At 47.1% G+C, this 18,247-nt stretch overlaps 1 protein-coding gene across 1 annotated transcript; it reads right to left on the bottom strand.

The window, feature by feature from the left end:
* Window positions 1-12,525: 12,525 nt before the first annotated feature.
* Window positions 12,526-17,168, bottom strand: ZNF503 (zinc finger protein 503). The gene is made up of 2 exons (XM_071563357.1): window positions 15,852-17,168; window positions 12,526-14,715 (listed from the first exon to the last, which is right to left on the bottom strand). The coding sequence occupies exons 1-2, from the start codon at window positions 16,158-16,160 to the stop codon at window positions 13,195-13,197; spliced, it is 1,830 nt and encodes a 609-aa protein (XP_071419458.1). The 5' UTR covers window positions 16,161-17,168; the 3' UTR covers window positions 12,526-13,194.
* Between the last annotated feature and the right edge of the window lie 1,079 nt (window positions 17,169-18,247).

The raw sequence follows: 18,247 nt of genomic DNA on the forward strand, positions 1-18,247 counted from the left end.
TTATTTCCACTATTCCCAGCGGATGGCTGTTACAGAATGTGATTTTTTAAACAACATTGCTGGTGAGCCACTTGCCATTGGAGCTGACTTGGGATAGAGTCAAAAACAATGATCTACTATCACACACTTAAAAAAAAAAAATCATGGCCAGTTAAGTCTACTTGGTCTCATGCCAAAATTCTCTTTTAAATTAAATCCTCCTTTTTATTTTTTTCTCTCTCAGCTTTTTAACTAACAGTTAGACAGCAATCCCATCCTCTCAGCTTTTTTTAAAGTAGACTAAACAAATCAAGCTTGTTTAATCTCATTTCATAAAATAAGATTTCATTGCCCTCATCTTTATAGCAGTTCTTTTCTCCCTGCTCTAGTTCCAGTTAATATCTTGAATACGGATGAATAGACTGTATGCAGTAATTCAGGTGAGCTCTTCCAACACAGACAAGGAAAATCAATAGCACTGTGTGAAGGTGTGGGAAGTTGTACCAGTTGTCATACAGTTGTGATCCGCAGTCACTGTATTTTAGCAGAGTCATCCTATTAATGTTGCAAAATTACACCATTTATGTGGTTTTTTTTAGTGCATAATGCTGAGATTTGAGGTTTACTTTTAAATCAGAGAAAGTTTAGTGAGTTGTCATCTACTTTGAATAATCCCAGGCTATATATTATAAAATAATTTTATATATTTTCTGTGTGGTTTTGCTTTCAACTTGTCATTGCAAAGTTTCAGCTATTGCTGGAAACAAACATCATATTTTCCTTCTTATAATACTCTTTATTTGTTTTGTGTCAATTCCATTTTAAGTTTGGTGAAAGTCCTTGGTACTGTTGTGGTCTCATATTCTTGAGTTCTGGGTTGGAGTGGAGATTAAGTAGACTCCTTGAGTTTGGGGCTACACAAGATTAGATCTTGTTTCTACCTCATCTTATATTTATTCTCTAGTGTTATTCCTGTCAGCTTCTTCCCTTTCATTCCATAGTCAGTATTACCTTTATTTAAATAAATGCAATATATCATTTTGAGGTTGGGAACATGCCTGTATTATCCTTAATCTCTTTCTTTCACTTATGTAACGGAAATAATATCTTCATCCATTTCAATATCCTTTGCAAAGTCTAACAAAGCTCATCTCTTGGCAGTTCTTTCTTCACCCCTTGCTTCTCAGTTAAGTACCAATGAGTACACAGAAGTTTTTTTTCCCATGCATTCCTTCTATTTCTTTTTTCAGTTGTAACATATTTCTTGAGGTGGTAGTGCATCCAGTTGGGCTCGACTACCTTCTTCTGGGTTTCTTTTTTTCTTTTTACTGTGTTTAGAATGTAGATTCTTGATTACTTAAATACTTTTTATGTGAAGTATCTGTAAGACTTTTTGCCCTACTCAAGCTAATAGTGCCTTAGTCCAGCTGACATAACTATGCCAGAGTTTGCCCTTCTGAAACTTAAACATTTAGAGATCCACTAACTTGAATTGTTCTGACTAACTTAAATCAGTTTTATCTGACTTGGTCCAAAGCTGAGTTCTACAACTGGCTAGTTTCTAATATTCTCATTACTTATCAGTAACAAATCTTGTCACTTCTTATTGTTCCGATGAGAACTTAATTGTGTTGTACACTGCATCCAAAAATAACTGAATGTCACTGCTATGGATAACATTTGTAGTCCATTTTGTCCCTAGTTTTGCAATTATACACAAATGTCTTTAGCCAGCCCTTCAGGAAAAGAATAACTGTGTCATGCTGCACTCAATGGACCCTGGCTTAGGGAATACCAGAGTCTAAGGTAATGTTTCCCATGCTTTCCTCTGCTGCAGTGAACCTCCTGCTAATAGTACCACCAGAGTTAAGCTGATTTTTTTTTACCAGACTTGAGCACCTGTAGTTCAGCTTCTCTGAAAATCAATTTCTTAGCCTATAAAATGGATTAGTCTCTAGTCAATCTTTAACTTGTTTTTGAGTAGGTCTGCATGTGCAGCCCACTGTTCTCTGTGCTATGCCTCCCACTCTGTGGCTGCGTCTGGCCAACAGCGGATATGAATATACTACAGCTGCTTGCTAGGATATTTAATTTGAGGTGTAAAGGTTTGTGATTCAGCCCTGGAGGTCCTAGTTAATGAGCAAGATGGTGATTATTACACTTCCAGAATTGCATGTACTTGCATTCCTAAGGACAGCTTATGATGTGGGTGTGAAGAGCATAGTTTCCTTTTATCTGTTCTAAAGCTCACAACACATTTTTCCCCAGAATTAAACTATTACAAGATACATCAAAAGAGATTTCACAGAAATATGCCCATCCTAAGTTTAATGTCTGCAACAAGAAGACTGGAATAATGTTGCATGAATGAGCTTAACATTTATTAGATGATGGAATAACATCGTTATGTAATAATTGCTTTCAAGATGCAAAACTCACTATCTTATTCTGCTGGTACTCAAGTTTTTGTGTAAACTAGTCTGTGTATCTGTGCATACAAAAAATGAGCTAAATTATTTCTGCAATAATTTATTTTTATTGCTTTGATTCATCCAAAATTACTAGCTATCACAACAAATATAGATATTTTCAGAGACGCTCTGCATAAGAAAAAAACAAAACCAGACCTCTAGAACCTGACATTTTCCTTTATTACCTTAATAATTTAAAGGAATTTTAAGGGGTTTTTCTTTAGTTAAGGTAAAAATGTTATTACATTTTCTTCTTGGGAAAAGGCCTGGGCAAGGTTTTTTTGTGTGTGTCAGTATCATACAATAAGTAAAAATGCACATATCTTGCCCATCACTGAAATGCAGCAATTTCTTGAGGTAAAACATGAGAAATGATTGCTCAGACAGATGTGCTGATTAGACTCCCCATGCTCTTATTACCTTGACAGGCATCAGTTCCAATTTGACTGTGTCTGTGTTACAATGGCCAAAACCTACTCTGCTCCAAATAGGTGTTCAGTGTTTTCCTTTTTGGCTGTTTGCTGCTGATGTACTTTGCATGGTCACTTCAGATTTTGTCATCTAAACCTTCTCATCACAAACAGAAAACAAAAATTCCCATTGTTTGATCCAAGGTACTCCTAAGTCCTGCCCCAAACTGTCATGAATTGTACAACTGTGTTGCATGTATTTAGTTTTTATCTGTGGAATTAGCATTTGCAAGCTTTAGGGCTTCTTTTGTCCCAGGAGGAATTCTGCCTTTCTTAGGATTGCTAGAAAACTTCTGCTGATTTCAGGCTGACTAGAATTTCACATTACATTGTGGACTTAGGGTGTGTGCAAGTTTTAATAGCTTAAAAGTATAAATGTAAATTGACACAATCCCATTAACCAGCAAACACAATTAACCATGCGGAACACCATGTTTATAGAAGTTTAAGTGTTTTAGTTAGAATAAATATTTTCTCCCTTGCAGAGTTAGCTTTTTTCATAACCTGTGACCTGGTATATACACAGCTATGATGATTCACAAGTACCTTCTCTAATAAGGATTAAACTGTACTGGCATAATGATCAGTGGGGGTTGAGTTAAGCAATAATTTTACTTACTTTGATGTTATCTACATGTAATAAATTGCACCATTCTTACTCAGTTACTTTAGAAATAGGTACATTAAAATAGTATTAAAAGTGTTGACTGTTCATTGAGGAGGTAAGACCTGCTATAACATGCTCTCAAATAATGTAACTCTAGAAAAAGATTGTGTCACTTTGAGCAGACAGTTTTCTCAGAGAATTTTGTCAGTACCTGATTTGTAGATATATCAACAACCAAATGATACAGTTAAACTAGAAAAATTAGCTGGTCCATCTGGTCTAAATTCCTTTCTCAATCTTTTTATAAACCTATTGATATATGTAGCATACCTGCTTTTGATCAAGCACAACATTTTACCCTAACTCAGTAAAGTTAGCCTGAAAACCATAATTATGTGATTGGCTCTCTTCATAAACCGTTTGACACCTCTACTGAAATGTATTTAGCAGCTGATCCTTCTTAAATAAATAAATAAAACAAAACCACCCCCCACACATACACTTATTTCTACTCATCTGTTTTATCTGGAACTCATTCTTTGGGCCTGCTGGTGCAATATATATTTAAGGGAATTGTAATCTTGCAAAGGGAAGGGAATTGGAAAGGGAAGAAGAACAAAAAAAATCTTATGAATGCTCTCAGACTCATGAGCTCAAGTATGTCATGATGGACACTGGATATGTGGTATTTTCCACTTTAGAAGTTGAAAAAATTAACTTAATCTTGTGGAAATATGTAAGGACGAGTAAGATTTTGACTAGCTTTATTTTGGTTTCCATCAGTGAATTTCTGTGGTAGCCTGATCTAAGCACTGGTGAGCAGGTTAGAGAGGATGGTTCCCAGTGGCTCCATACAGGGTAGGACAAACTGACAACAATACAGGCCAAAGAGAAGAAATATTTTTATTTGCACAGCCATGAGCTCTACTACAAAAACTGGTTTTATTTTGCTCTGTAATCAATACATACAGTGGAAAACCTTGCTTTTTAATAAAACCTTGCCAGGCAAATCTTGCTGTCACCTAACATGCCGTGGACGTTGTTATTTTCTTTGTAGAAATGGTGACTCAGTTCAGTTGACTTTTTATCTAATAACTCAATGGCTACAGATTTGGATTTTTTCCTCTTCCGACTGAGGAGAGTAGGAGACTCATCTCGTCTTCTTACCATCTAGGGTGGAAAGGGCATGTTGCAAGTGTTACCTTTTCTGTATAGAACGTTTAAAGCTTTTTCTTGGGCATAGAAAGACTACGTGGGAACATATTAGATCTGAGCACTGATTGGGAGACCCAAGCTCTGGGCTTTGGCAAGCACCATAACCATAGACTAAAGTGTGTTATCCTTCCTTCTCTTTCCCTCTGGCTCAGTGCATTTTTATGCAAAGTGAAATGCCTTCAAAGGAGAGAATGGAGATTTCCCGACATTAGAATAGCCAGGTGATGAGGAACTGTAATAAGAAGTTAGGATTGTAGGTTCAGAACCTTTCAGATCAGAAAATGGATACATATTTCTCTGCCTCAAGTATTTCAAGCATGGATAAAGAATGTAGTAGGTGATGGTAGCAGTTGATCTTTGCAGGTAGGAAAAAAAAAACAAACCAAAACATCTCCACAAAGACAAGATTAAGGGCTGTAGATTGTATGAGAGGCATTTGCCTGCAACTGTAAGATAGATCTGTGTTTGAAAATCTAGGCTGATGTTTACCAATTTCAGTGAAACCAAACCATAATATTGCAGCTGCAGCCTTAAGTCCTGTGATGGCTGAAAGGGTGTTAAGTAGTGGAATCACTTCCCTTTCACAAGGTGTCTGTCCTCACACCAGGCTGTCTGCCCCAGTCTCAGCTGAACCGACCCCTCCAAAGCTATGAGAGTGGATGAACTGCAGAGTAGCCCTTGTTGAAACAGGACTCTTTGGCCTGAGAAAGCCTGGTGCTGCCGGCAGGACCCCGAGGTGACTACCCGGGCCGTGGCGCCGAGCTGCAGCGCTGCCCCATCGCGTTCCACACAGAAGGAAGGCAGAGAGCAGGGACACGTCCCGGCCTTTCTCTCGTACCCCATCTCAGCCGTGGGGACCCCGCAGAAGTGAGGCAGCAGGTCCTGGGGCTGACCCCAACCTTGCCAAGACTGCTCGCCCGCCGTCCCGGAGGCTAGGCACAGGCAGGGAGCACCTCTCGGGCTTTCATTCCCTGTCCTTCCCTTCTTGCTCCCGGTGTAAACAATGACAAACAACTGATGCGTTTACCTTTATAAAAAACGTCTTCAGGCGTAGCAGGTTATGTGACTAAAACGGCTGGGCGAGCCAAAGATAGGGTACAAACGCTGAACTTGTAATATGAAGGATAGGTTCATAATTACCGACATTCTGCTGTCCAACCTGAAACAAACAGTTCTGCGTGTCTTCTGTGATCTACTGTAGTTACCCCTATGCGTTTTACTAGACTCTAGCGTCACTGAAATACCTCGAGGTGACTGCTGGCGGAGGGGACGCTGCTGTTTAGGTTTGATGATCACGGTTGGCAAAGGGCTGTGTGAAGTGCCCCCGCCGCGGGAGCGCCCGGCCTCTCCGGAGAGAGGGATCCCTGCCCAGGGCTGGGGCGGCACAGCCCAGGTGCAGTCGGGAGCAGAGAGAGAGCGCTCTAAACATAAGCATCAGCTTTTAAACCTTTTAAATAATGATCACTGAGGTTAGCGTGACAGGTAAAGGAGCTGGAAATCAGCTGATATTAAGTGAGAAATCATTAATCAGTTTAAGACTGGTTGGGTCCCATTTTCTTAAGATGATTGAGGAAAAAGGGCGAAGGATTTGAGGAAGGTTGTATACCCATTTCTAAATTGCATTGAACTCCTAGTTACACATCCAAAATCCTTTCCTAAAAATAACTGCTGTCCACTCAGTGACGTAAAAGACTTGCAAAGCATTTCTTAGTGTTTGATCTCCATCTCCCAGTAGCATCTCATGCCTCCCCCGTTTAAAAACAGGGGGGAAAGGTGGTGTTTGCATTTAGACTAATTTTTCACCAGCGATAAAGGGGCTGTTTTCTGTAACAGCGTAGATTATTACAAGCTTGTAATTTGCAGTTCGCATTTGCCATCAAGATCACAGCAGGGGAAAACAGAGACTAGAGCCTACAGTAGCCTCAGTAATTCCCGTTCACGGGTTTGATAGGTTGATGGAAAAAAATCCAGTGCTTTCAGAGCAAACTTGCTTTAGTTTAATAAACAGTGACTTCAGAAAGTGTAGTAAAATCAATTAATGTTGCCAAAGCATTGGCCAAAAAGAAAGCGGCGAAAGGATTTGTGGAAACGTAATGGATTTACAAGCGTTTATCCTGCGACTAGATAAACAGCAATGGGAAGCCGAGATGGTGAAAATAATTAGTCCCGCAGCCTCAGTGAATATGGACAATTTATTATTATAATTTTATCCTTTCAGTGGTTATTCAAATTTATTTTTTAATTTTGTGAGCTGAAGAGCAGGGGGATTAATTTAAAGTTTGGTTCCCACTTCCTCGGGGGCTCGGTTTCTTTTAACATTTTCTCTCTGCAAAGCAAAGTGTGATCTGTCATTTGCCAGGTCTTCTTCACATAGAAAGTTCATTCTTAGTTTTTCTGAATGTATTTTAAGGGCTATTATCATAATAAACAACGTTACTCAGTGGTGGAAGAATCAGATGTCTGCCTCCCTATGCGCGAGGGTTTTCTCTTTCTTAATTTTCAGACACGTTTTCACGGAAACTTTGAAAGAGACACCGGTGTGAAGAGGCTCCAAAGCATGCCTTGGCTCTTGAGAAACCCTAGCACCGAAAACTTTTCTACTTGCTCTCAGGAGTTTGCAGCCCTATTATTACAGTAGAAAAGATATGCAGCATGGAGTAAAGATTACAATATCCAGAAGTCAGAATTTATTACAGTTAAACTGTGATAAGATCCCATCTGTTATGAACACATGTAGCACCAATTGTTTTTCATACAACTGCAATTTATTTACCCTTCAGAACGAACAAGATTACAAGCATGATTAAAAAAAAAAAGTAAAATCAAAAACCAACAACAAAACACCAACAAACCCGGCCAATACCATCACGGTTTTTTCAATCTGCCCTATCTGTTCTTATCTGTGTAAATCTATTTGTAGTGCAATACTTCTCTTCGGATTAGATCAGGTATTCCCTGTGTCCCGAACCACCAATGTCTATTGGGCCCGGGCCGGGGACGAGCCGCGCGCACTCCCGCTGCCCTGCGCTCCGCCGGAGGCGGCAGCGCCGCCTGGCGGCCGGGAGCGCGCCCCGACCGCCCGGGCCACAGAGACAAAGGGGAGCAGCCCCGCTCCTCTTCCTCCCGGGGAGCAGCCCCGCTCCTCTTCCTCCCGGGGAGCTGCGCCGCCCGCACAATGCGCCCGCCTGGGCCCCCGCGCACAGCGTGCCCGCTCTGGCCCGCGCCTCACGAGAGCAGTAACGTTTGTTATTAACTGGAACGTGAACCTGAAACGGTGGAGGGGGAGGGGAGGTATTTTTGTGCTTCCATTGGTCGTGGTAGTTTGGGAAAGAGGAATGTGACTGCTCGTCGTCTTGTCCCATCCCACAGAAGTGGTTTGGATCGAGTAGCACGCGCTTCACAAAATAAGGCAGGAAAGATGAAGCACTTAGACACACATACAAAACAAAATCCCAGACGTTCTTACTGCGGTAGCCTTTGAGCGGTATTCTAATTTTGTTCTCTTTCAAACTGTTTCAAGGCATATATGTGTGTATATATATGTGTATATATATATCCTCCAGGTTTCAGTGGGCGTCTTTCTGCTGCTCTGTTATCATTATTTCTTGCCTTGATGTGACGTTGAAGACAGATGACAGCATTGTCAGGTTGTCTTTAATTCATTTGAAGATTAAAAAAAATACACACAAGGCTTCTTGCAATATTCAAAGCCTGAACAGATTCACTCTTTTTCACGTAGGGGACGAGGGGGGAGGTTGAGAATGGGGAGCAGTTGATGAATTTCAGACATGAAGAGAGAACAAAGTCTGTGCATCGCTGTGTGCGCACACACGCACAGAGCAAGCAGCCGGAGGTGGGATTTTTGAAGCAGCAGCACCTGGTTGATGTTGATGGAGAAATATCCTGCATTAGGACAGTCTTTTCACATTTATGCACAAGCTCAAATGTATGATCTGCTCAAATTTCAACCGCGTCTCTGCTGCCAAAGCATTCCACCTCCAAAGAGGTGAGAGCATACGGACTCAGGGTCCGTCTTTTTTCTTCTGACACCTCTATGCTACATTACAACAAAATTTTACCTTAAAAAAAAAGAAGGTAGTCTGCCCCGAATTTTCTACGAGTGAGCTGAAAAAGAGATTTGGCAGGGATTATACACCTCTGATCAGGACTGGTTGCTTGCCTGCCTCAGGTCTGTTCGTGAAGCAGTGTGGGCTATGCTTCATGGTGCAGAAAAAATCGGGGGTGGCGGGGTGTCTCAGTATGTGGTTGGAAAAGTCCGAAATTATACTGAAAAATCTGTATGGAAAGGAGATTTGATGCTAATAACTCCAGCAATTTTCCACTTCAGATTTGTTACTTAAAAGAACCCAACCCCCAACGAACCAACAAAACAAAAAAGTAAACACACACAAACAAACATAAAACAAAATAGAAAAAAAAGAAAAGACCACAAAATCCCCTCAACTGTGCTCTACAGAAAGGCTAGTGAGAGCCAACAGTATCAAAACAAGGCAGCATTGCTCTCTATCTTTTCTAAGTATGAAATAATGAAGTTTGATCAATGTTTTTACGGAATAGGAATGCACATTTCCTTCTGTTTCTGAAAGTTTGGGCCTCCCGGGATTCCATTTGCCTGGGTGATTTCAACTGTTGGTGTGTGCAAATCATTACAAACCCCGGATTAGAAAGAAGAGGGTCAACCCCAGTCACCACGTTGCGCGTTCCTTGATGGCTGCGCTGAGGGTGGCTTCAAAGGGAGTGGGTGGGCGGTGGGTGACTTTCCGGTCTTAGAAAATGGAGTTTCTTATCGCTGAGGAAAATTTTCGCGCAGTAAAGGTATCCCTGTATTTTAGCTCTTGCATAGATTTTGCACTCTAAAATCAAGCGAGCAAACGTATGTACACGTTTGGTGTGGGCTTGTACACATAAACCAAGATACATATGCCCATAAAGGTTCAGATAAATTACAGAGACCCCTTTGCTGTCTGTGGAGACTGGTGTTTCATTGTTTCATAAAAGTACCTTAATTACATTTCCCTATAGATAAGACAAACAGGACCCTTCTTTTCTAAGCGTTGCTTATCAGAAGCATTTTGTCCAAGTGGCTTCCAGAGCAAGCTTTCTAGAGGGGATGGAAATGCATTAATTTTTGTTTTGGTTGTTCAGTTGCACTTAGCATCTGACAAGAGTTGATTTAAATATTACATCAGTTTATCTTTAATTTTCAAAAGAGATTTGTGAGAGAAAGGAAACTGTTTAATTTAAACTAATGTATGCCTGACTCTGGTCAGATTGATCACAGTTTCGGGTTTTGATGGGTTTTGCCCTTCTGTTGCTTGTCCTCTCGAGCTGGTTTTTCACTGTGAAATTATTTTAGTTCGGTGGCATGGACCAGCGGCTGCTGTCAAAACCACAACCTATCCAGTTAGTAAGAACGGAGAGGAGGGGAGGAATAACAAATGCAGTCCTTTTACCTAAAAACATTAATGTCCATAAGTCAATCTCTATTAGAAAAAATGCGAATTTCCTAGATTAATATCAAAATCCTAGGTGGCACTTGCCAGGCCAAATACTTAACAAGACTGGGAGAGAGACCTCCATACCACCATTCTACATATAAAATAAGCTATTATACTTTTTCTTTTATCTCCGGGACAATATCTGAGCAAAACAGTAATAACAACATGAAGTGTTCATTTCATCACTTGCATCAGCAATCTTTTTGTATAACTTTTAAGAGCTGAAATCCACGAAACTGTAGTTAGTGTTCCAGGACACAGAAATGCCTCCCTCGCTCTTTTCAAAATCGCCCCTGCAGCACCTGATGGCCGGTGGGGTTTGGCTAGCGAAGTCTGAGCTGCAGCTGTTAAGAGATTCGTAATTGTAAAATACATAAATAGGAGAGGAGCGTGGCGATGGTGGTGTGTTTTAATCGCGGCAAATCTGTAATTATTGCCTGCACACCCAGATGGAGCCTGAAATGTAATTTTCTTCGAATTAAGAGTAGTTAAAATAGCGAAGCGGGGAGGGCAGTCTGGCCGGGTGGCAGAGAGAAAGAAGAGGGAGTGCGGCGTAGGAACAGGACTGCATGCTTGTTCTGCCTTTCTCGGACTCGCTGGATAAATCCTCTACCCGACTGGAGAAGCCCTTCTTTCTATTACTTGTTGTGTTTGTATCCTCTTCCTATTTTATTACTAAAGTTTACTTGGTGCAGTTAACAGCATTGCCCTATCCTCCCTTTCTCTAACTCATCAGTTCACAACGAGAGCTCGTTTTATATTCCCTAAAGCAGAGTCGCAGTGGTCCCTTTTCCATGTAAGGCCGGCGGGGGGTGGGGGAGTGAAATACATTTGATTAAAGCACAAAGCATTTCCCGTGCCGCCTTCGGACAGCGTCCCAAAAGAGCCGCAGGGCGGCCCAGCACCCAGCGTGTCCCCGTGTGCATCCCGGCCCCCGTCGCGGGGCCAGGCCCGGCCCGGCCCCAGCAAGAGCGCTGTGCCGACTGCCGGGACGGCCGGACGAGCACTGGAGCTCCATTAGGTTGCTCCTTTTCTCGCCTTCGCACATTAACGCTAACTTCCAGTAATTATCTGGAGTAAATGTATTAGACTAATTAGCATCTAGGCACTACGGGAAACTTTGAACAGTAATTATATTGTGGGGGGAATCCAGAGCGAGGGAGAAAACCCAGTGATTTGTCAAGCAAAGTCACCTCTTGCAACTTTCCCCCCCCTCCCGCGCCAGCGGTTCGCGCTGGGGCCGGGGCGAGGGCAGGCGGCAGCGGGGGGAGAGGGACTGAGCGAGGGGCTGCGGGGGCTCGGCTCCGCCTGAGCTGCTGCCTGCAAGCGCCTGGCACACCGCGGGGCAAAGCCCTTCGCAGGCACTGCGTTTACGGACTCGGGTATCGCTTTTCCGACTATCTCGGCAGCAGCGGTTTGTTCCGCAGTTTCCGTAGCTGCTGTGGTTTTCCCGTCGCAGCCCCTGCTCCTACCTGAACGCAGGACGACGAGCCGGAGCTGGAGACGGGGCCGGGCCGTGGCCCTTGGGCGCAAGGAAGCCCGGCTGGGGAGACCGAGGAGCAGCGCAGGCAGGGGCAGCCCCTCTCGGTAATGCGTCGAGTTTGGCACTGCACTTCAGTAAAGAGCAAACTCGTACCAAATAACGGATGGCTTCTGGGTTTTTCCTTTGTTTTTTTTTCCCCCTCGTCCCTTCCTTTTTTAAACAAAATGAGTTTTCAGAGCTGTCCGTTTGGTTTTTTTTAAGGTGACGATCGTTTGTGCTGCGGTGCGAACTGAAGAGAGAAATTGAAAATAACTGGATGAGCTCAAACAGTGCTTCCCTAATTGCTTCTGAACTTTTCATTTAGAAAGAGATGAATGTATTACATTGTAAAAAAGAAAAAATAGCTTTCGGATAATAGTCTTACACTTTTACAAATCAGTCGTGCCTTCCCTGTTTCTTTCTAAAGAATTAATTGAAAACTAGTTTTGAAAACGAGATTTTTCACAGAAAAAACATTTTAAAAAAAGTTTACCTGCTTTAAGAAAGGAAAAGAGATTTAAGCAATTCTCACTTTTCCTATTTCATGCCAACAAATACTACTGAAGAGAGAGAAAAACCCAACTCTGTCTGATTATTTTTAAGAGAGCCCTGGGGTTACAATAAAAAAACTTGGTGTTTTTTTTTTCCAATTTTTAATTAAAATTGAATAAACGCTTAAGGAGAAATTAGCAGTTGCCTCCATCCAAGACCTACTCGGGTTTTATAACAGAATCAAAGCGTATTAAAAAAAAAGTAAAACCTTTTAATACATCAAATATACGGAATTTTAATCTTTAAAGCGATACATTGTCTATTTTAGTACATGACGTAAACCTTAACCCTTTTCACAGGGTGGACTTAAAAATTAAAAATAGTTAAGTGTTCCTTTTAAAGAACAAAATAAGGCAAATGAGGTTTTTGGAATAGAATTGTTTTTGTTTTTCTTCCAGAATACATACAAAAAAATACCAATTCTCTTTCAAGGGTATACACCTTAAAAATAATTGCAATTTGAAATTATAACTGACAAATTGCGAGTTGTTTTTTAGTAACAAACATGCATGTAAATTTTTTTGTTTCAATGAGACATTAAATAAGAACGTACAATACAATCATAGCAATTTTAAAGTAACATTAAAGAGAAGACCTCTATCTTTTTATTTATATTCTACAATGGGTGTTTCACTTTTACCTATTGAGCTCAGTTAAGTAATGCACTTTATGATTCGTTGTCCCGCTTGAAGCTAACATAAATAAATACAGTGCTCATGGATCCAGACCTCAAATGAACACTATTTTATAAAAAGTCAGATTTTTTTTTCTTTTCAACTTTTATAAAGTTTCACAGGGCTTCCTTCCCTTACCGCTAGATTCTGTGTTGTGTTGTGTGTCAAAGCCCTGCTGCCTGTGCTCACTGGTACCCCAGGGCCGAGGCTGTGGTGAGTCTCTGCCCATAGAGTGCGTAAGGGGAATAGTAGGGTCCGGTGGCAGCGGGCACGGGCACGGGGGCCCCAGGGGTAGGCAACGGGCTCTTGGAGTAGGGGTGGTAGCGGCTGCCGAGTCCCAACGCGTGGTGTGGGCTGCGCAGGGCCAGCGTGCCCGGGCTGCCCGGGGCGCCCGTCGTGGGGATGTGCATGTGGCACGCCATGGCTGCGGCCGCCGCGCTGGCCAGCGACGAGGAGCTGGGGTAGCTGGAGAGGAGTTTATCGGTGCCCGGGAAGGCAGTATGGGTCCGCAAGTGGCTAAGCAGCTCCTCAGAGGTGGCAAAGCGTTTGTCGCAGGGTCCGTTGGCCGACACCCAGTTGCAGATGTGTGGCTGGGGGTCGTTGGGGAGCATGAAGCCGTAGGGGTACAAAGGGTGGCCGGCAAGCGAGGGCGGCGTGGCGCCCGTCAGCGAGGAGTGGACGCTGTGCAAAGGGTGGGTGGGGTAGACGAGGGGGTATCCGGACTTGAGGGCCTGGTCGTGGGCGCAGGAAGCGCCGGCGGCGCCTGCCAGGTGGCTGGCGCAGTGGTAGCTCAGGCAGTACGGGTCTCGGCACAGACTCGCCGTCATCACCGACGGCGGTGACGCGCCCGCCAGCGGGCTCGACCCCGCCGGCTTGCTGCAGCCCAAGCTGCTGGCGGCGGCCAGCTGGGCCCCCACCAGGCTGGAGGATTTGGTGGGGTCCAGAGCCACTCCGTGCGGCAGGAACTGGGGTGGGTAGCCAGCGTAGGCTCCAGCCAGCGTCCCCGGGTAGCTCATGCCCGCCGGGGGCAGGGGGAAGACGGTCTGTCCCGGCTTGTAAGGGGAGACGGGGGCCACGAGGCCGGAGCCCAGGACGGAGGTGGAGGATGTGGCAGTGGTGCTGCTGCAGGAGGAGGCGGAGTCCGATGCGATGGGCTTGGAGCCCGGCGTACTCTCCTGGTGCTGGTTGACCTCCACGTTAATCCCGGCACAGCTCACACTAATCCGGCTGTGGCTGATGCTGGTGGTGCCCGGGCCTCCCTCTGAGCCGGAGTTGCCGCTCTTTCCGCAGCCCTCCGAGTCCTTCTTGTCCTCCCCTCCTTTGCCCTCGGCCGGCAGCAGCCCCGGCGAGCAGGCGGAGGCGCTGGAGTTGGGGCTGCCTGTCCTTGGGGTGAACGGCTGGCAGGTGGCGCTCGGCACCCGGAATCCCGACTTCTCCCCGGCCGCGACCCCCGCGGCCGGGGCGCCCGCGCAGCCCGCCGCGCCCGGCTCCTTCTTCTCCGCGCCCGGCTTGGAGTACGGCTTGAAGCTCGACTTGTCCTCCACGCCGATGTCGCTGAGCTTCAAGGGCCCCGACTTGGAATCCTTGTCGCCTCCGGTGCCATTGGAGGTGACCGAAGAGAGTTTGGAAGAAGGTGACGGGTCCGGCTTCCCTATCTGCGAGCAAGTTTGTGCCAAAAGGGCCAGGGGACTCTTCTTCGCATCCAGCTGCGGAAATGAGAAGGACACACAAAGACAAAGATTTAATGGAGATCTAAGGAAAATCCCAGTGCATACCTAGGACTCTTGTCCCGTAGGTTTTTGCAGAGTACAGACTGGAAGTAACGAACAATTTTGTGCGCATTCATCACTTTGACAGCCCCCTCCCCTGAATGCACCATTTTCCAGAAAGCCTTTAAAAAGGGTCGGGGATTTTCGTATCCCCCCGAGCCAGCCGCAGCTGCCTTCAGCACCCACTGTCTCCCCGACTGCGGCCAGGGGAGCGCGAAGCTCCCTCGCCGTCTCAGCGTCGCTCGGGCCGTGCGAGCGCGCAAACCCGCCCATGAACTATAGCAACTGCAGCATTTCTGCACCCTGCCCGGTGACACTCTTTGTAAACAGAGCCCGAGTTAGCCGGCGAGCCGGGCTCCCCGGGAGAGGGGTGTCCTCGCTCCGCAAAGACCTTAATGAAATCGTTCATTCCCACGGACACACCCTTCCCACCACCCGCTCCGTTTCGTGTTTCGGTCCCGCAAACAGCGAGCTACGGAGAAGGGGACCGGCAACCTCGACACAGAAGAAAAGGGACTAATGGGGCCTCCCAAGTACGAACGCGTGTCGGTACTTGAAAGGAATAGGTCAGGGAGCCGAAATAGTTATCCTGCCGCCTGTCCCTCTCCGCGTCGTGTCGTCCCGTACTGTGTGTCCCGTCCCCCCCCCCCCCCCCCGCAAAACCAAAACGCTGCCTTCAAAATCAAGGTTGTTTGGCACTCGGAGAGTTTGCTTATTTGCTTGGCCATATCGTGGCCCCAGTGCGGGTCGTTTCCTTCCCCTCAGCCCTCCTCTCAAAGGAAAAAAAACAAAACAGGAAAAAAAAAGGCAAAAAATATCTCAAAATAGCAAAAAGAAAAACTTGATTTACCCAGAACGGAGAAATTATCCCGGTAAACATGGAAACAATACCCAGGAGCGGTTACTCGCACTAACTCGAGATCAAAAGAAGCCCCTATCCCGGTGTAAATGCATTTCAAAGCGCAGGAAAGTGCCGAGGGCGGCTGGTGGAGCCGCCATGCATAGCGAACGCCCGGGCAGGGACAGGAGAAAGCGACGGGGGCCGGGGTCGGGGCCGGTTCCGAGGTCCTTACCTCGATGGGGCTGACGGGCGTGGAGGGTAAAGGCTGCAGGTATTCAGGGTGTAAAATGTGTCCAGTCCGCGCCGTGAGCATTTTCAAGACTTTGATGGGAAGGCGGTTGGCTTGGCGTAGCGGGTCCGAGGGGGGGACGGCGTGGAAGCAGGGCTTGGCGGCGGCGCTACTGCCGTTATTCCCAGCGTGCCCGTTCGGCCCGGCGAGGTCGGCGGCGCTGCGGCTGCGGCGGGGGCTGCCTCCGGGCTCGCTGAGGCTGCTGCTGCGCTTACTACTTCTTATAGCAGAAAGCGAGGGCGATGTGATCATGACCCAAAACCTCGCATGAAAACTGGGGCAAGTGGCGCCGCTCGCACTCGGAAACGCTCGCTCGCTTTCTGCGGGCGAGAAAGGAAAAAAGCCACACGCCCCGCGAGCAGAAAAACAAACATACAACGTCCCGTGGCTCTCTCTGGCGGGGAGGGCGTGGGTGGGGAGGGGGAGGGAAAGGGGGAGCCGGCCGGAGAAAAAGAAGAGGGAAAAAAAAGCCGAGTAATCCTTGGGCTATGCTGGGGGCGGGGGTGGGGGCTGCGAGCGTGTGCCGCGGTCCCCCTCGGCCGCTCTCGGCTCCCCCGGCTGGCGCGGAGCGGAGCGCTCGCCTCCGCCGCTCAGCTGTGATGCGAGCCGCTGCCCATCCAGCCCGGGATCTGGCAAAGAAACTCACTTCAAAAGCAGCTGAATTAGTCTGAGATTAAAGCCTTTGCCGCCTTCCAATCAAATGGGACCCCGAGGTGATTGGAGGGTCAAGGGGATGTGACGTTCCCTTTTCTGGGGCTTTTTTTTCCCTCCGTTTTTAATGGTCTCTCGCTTTTTTTTCCCCTTCCCTTTCTCGTCCGCCTTCCCTCTCCCCTCCCCTTCTTCCTTGTTTTCGCTCCTAGCATGGGATGGGCGTTAATTTTGTGTTTCACATCACGCGCTGCGAACGCTTTTTTTCCTCCTCAGCCAGCGCGGATCGCGGGCAGCGGCGGGGGCGGCCGCGGGGCTGGGGCGCCGCGCGCCTGCCGGGGGGCGGCCGCGGGGCTGGGGGCGCCGCGCCAGCCGGGGGGACGGTCGCGGGCTCCGCCGGCCTCCCGCGCCTTTCCCCACCGCTCGCACACCGCCCCGAGCACGACCTGCCGCCCGCCTCTCACGGCGCTTACAGGTCCAGTCCGCGCCCCTCGCCGCCGGGGCCAGTCGGCCTGGACAGCCCCGCTGCCGCCGCAGCGCCACGTCCCCTCCAGGCCCCGCAGAAGGGCGCGGGGCGCTTTTCCCGCCCCTCCCGCCTGGCAGCGCGGGCAAGGCTCGGACGAGAACCTGCAGAGCGCTGGGCTGCGCGTCGCCGGCGGGCGGGGGCCGGGGCGCTGCGGCGCGGCTTGCGGCGGCGCGAGGAGCGCGGCGGGATTGGGGGAGACTGGCCGTCACACGCGGGGCTGTCACGCACCGCCCGCCGCCGCCTTTCCGGACTCTCCGCCCCGCCGTCAATTGTCAGTGCTCCCCAACCGCAATCAATCAGTTATTTGTCAGCCCCTGTCAATCCGCCCTTGATTTATGTCAGCTTTTGTTGCTGATTACAAGCCTGGTGTGACTTGAAGGGAGAGGGAGAGAGAGGGAGAGAGAGAGAGAAGACGGGCTCCTCGGGAGAAAAGCCATTTAATTTACAGAATAAATCCTTCGAATAAACTGGATTTGTGTGCCAGCACCCGGTAGCTCTCCCCAGTCCCGCACGTCCCTGCCGGGGAGGGCTGCTTGGGCTCTGCTTCCCCTTCCTTTTTCGTCCTCTTCGAAAAGAGTCCTTCATCCCTGTACCCGCCAGGCTGAACAGGTCTCCGGCACCGGGGGCCTGAGGATGCCGCCCCTCGCCTTAGTAAGAGTATTGCTTCGCCATTTATGTGTTTGATTTCAGCCAGGCTGTGTTGAGAACCCTGTGGGAATGCACACGGTATCTGCCCAGGAGTTATACATGTCCTGCTTTGTGTCTGTGAGCTCCCGAAGAGTGCCGGGTCCTATGCCCTCAACCCCAGTTTTACCGTACCAGCAGATGCCCCGAGCGGAGTCCGCAGCCCTTCAAGTCGCTGGATTGCCTTTTTCTTTCCTCTTTGTACTTTGCAACCTACTATCCCGCCACCTCCTCATCCCATAACATTTTTTCACAGGCAAAATGTGTTAATCAATCTTTTACTTTTGTTTCCGGATCTGACATGGTGGCCCACACAATCTACAACATTAACAAAAAGGTCACTTAGAGATAAAACACGTTTGACAAGTGAAGAACAAGGCAAGTGCTTTAGGGGTCGCGTCCAATTCCTGACCTGGACTCCAACCAGAACAGGCGCTGATCCTGCAAGGGTTGGACGAGAGGAACGACTTTCACTTTCTCA

Source organism: Pithys albifrons, chromosome 9 (genome assembly GCF_047495875.1).
Source record: "Pithys albifrons albifrons isolate INPA30051 chromosome 9, PitAlb_v1, whole genome shotgun sequence".
NCBI classification, from domain to species: domain Eukaryota; kingdom Metazoa; phylum Chordata; class Aves; order Passeriformes; family Thamnophilidae; genus Pithys; species Pithys albifrons.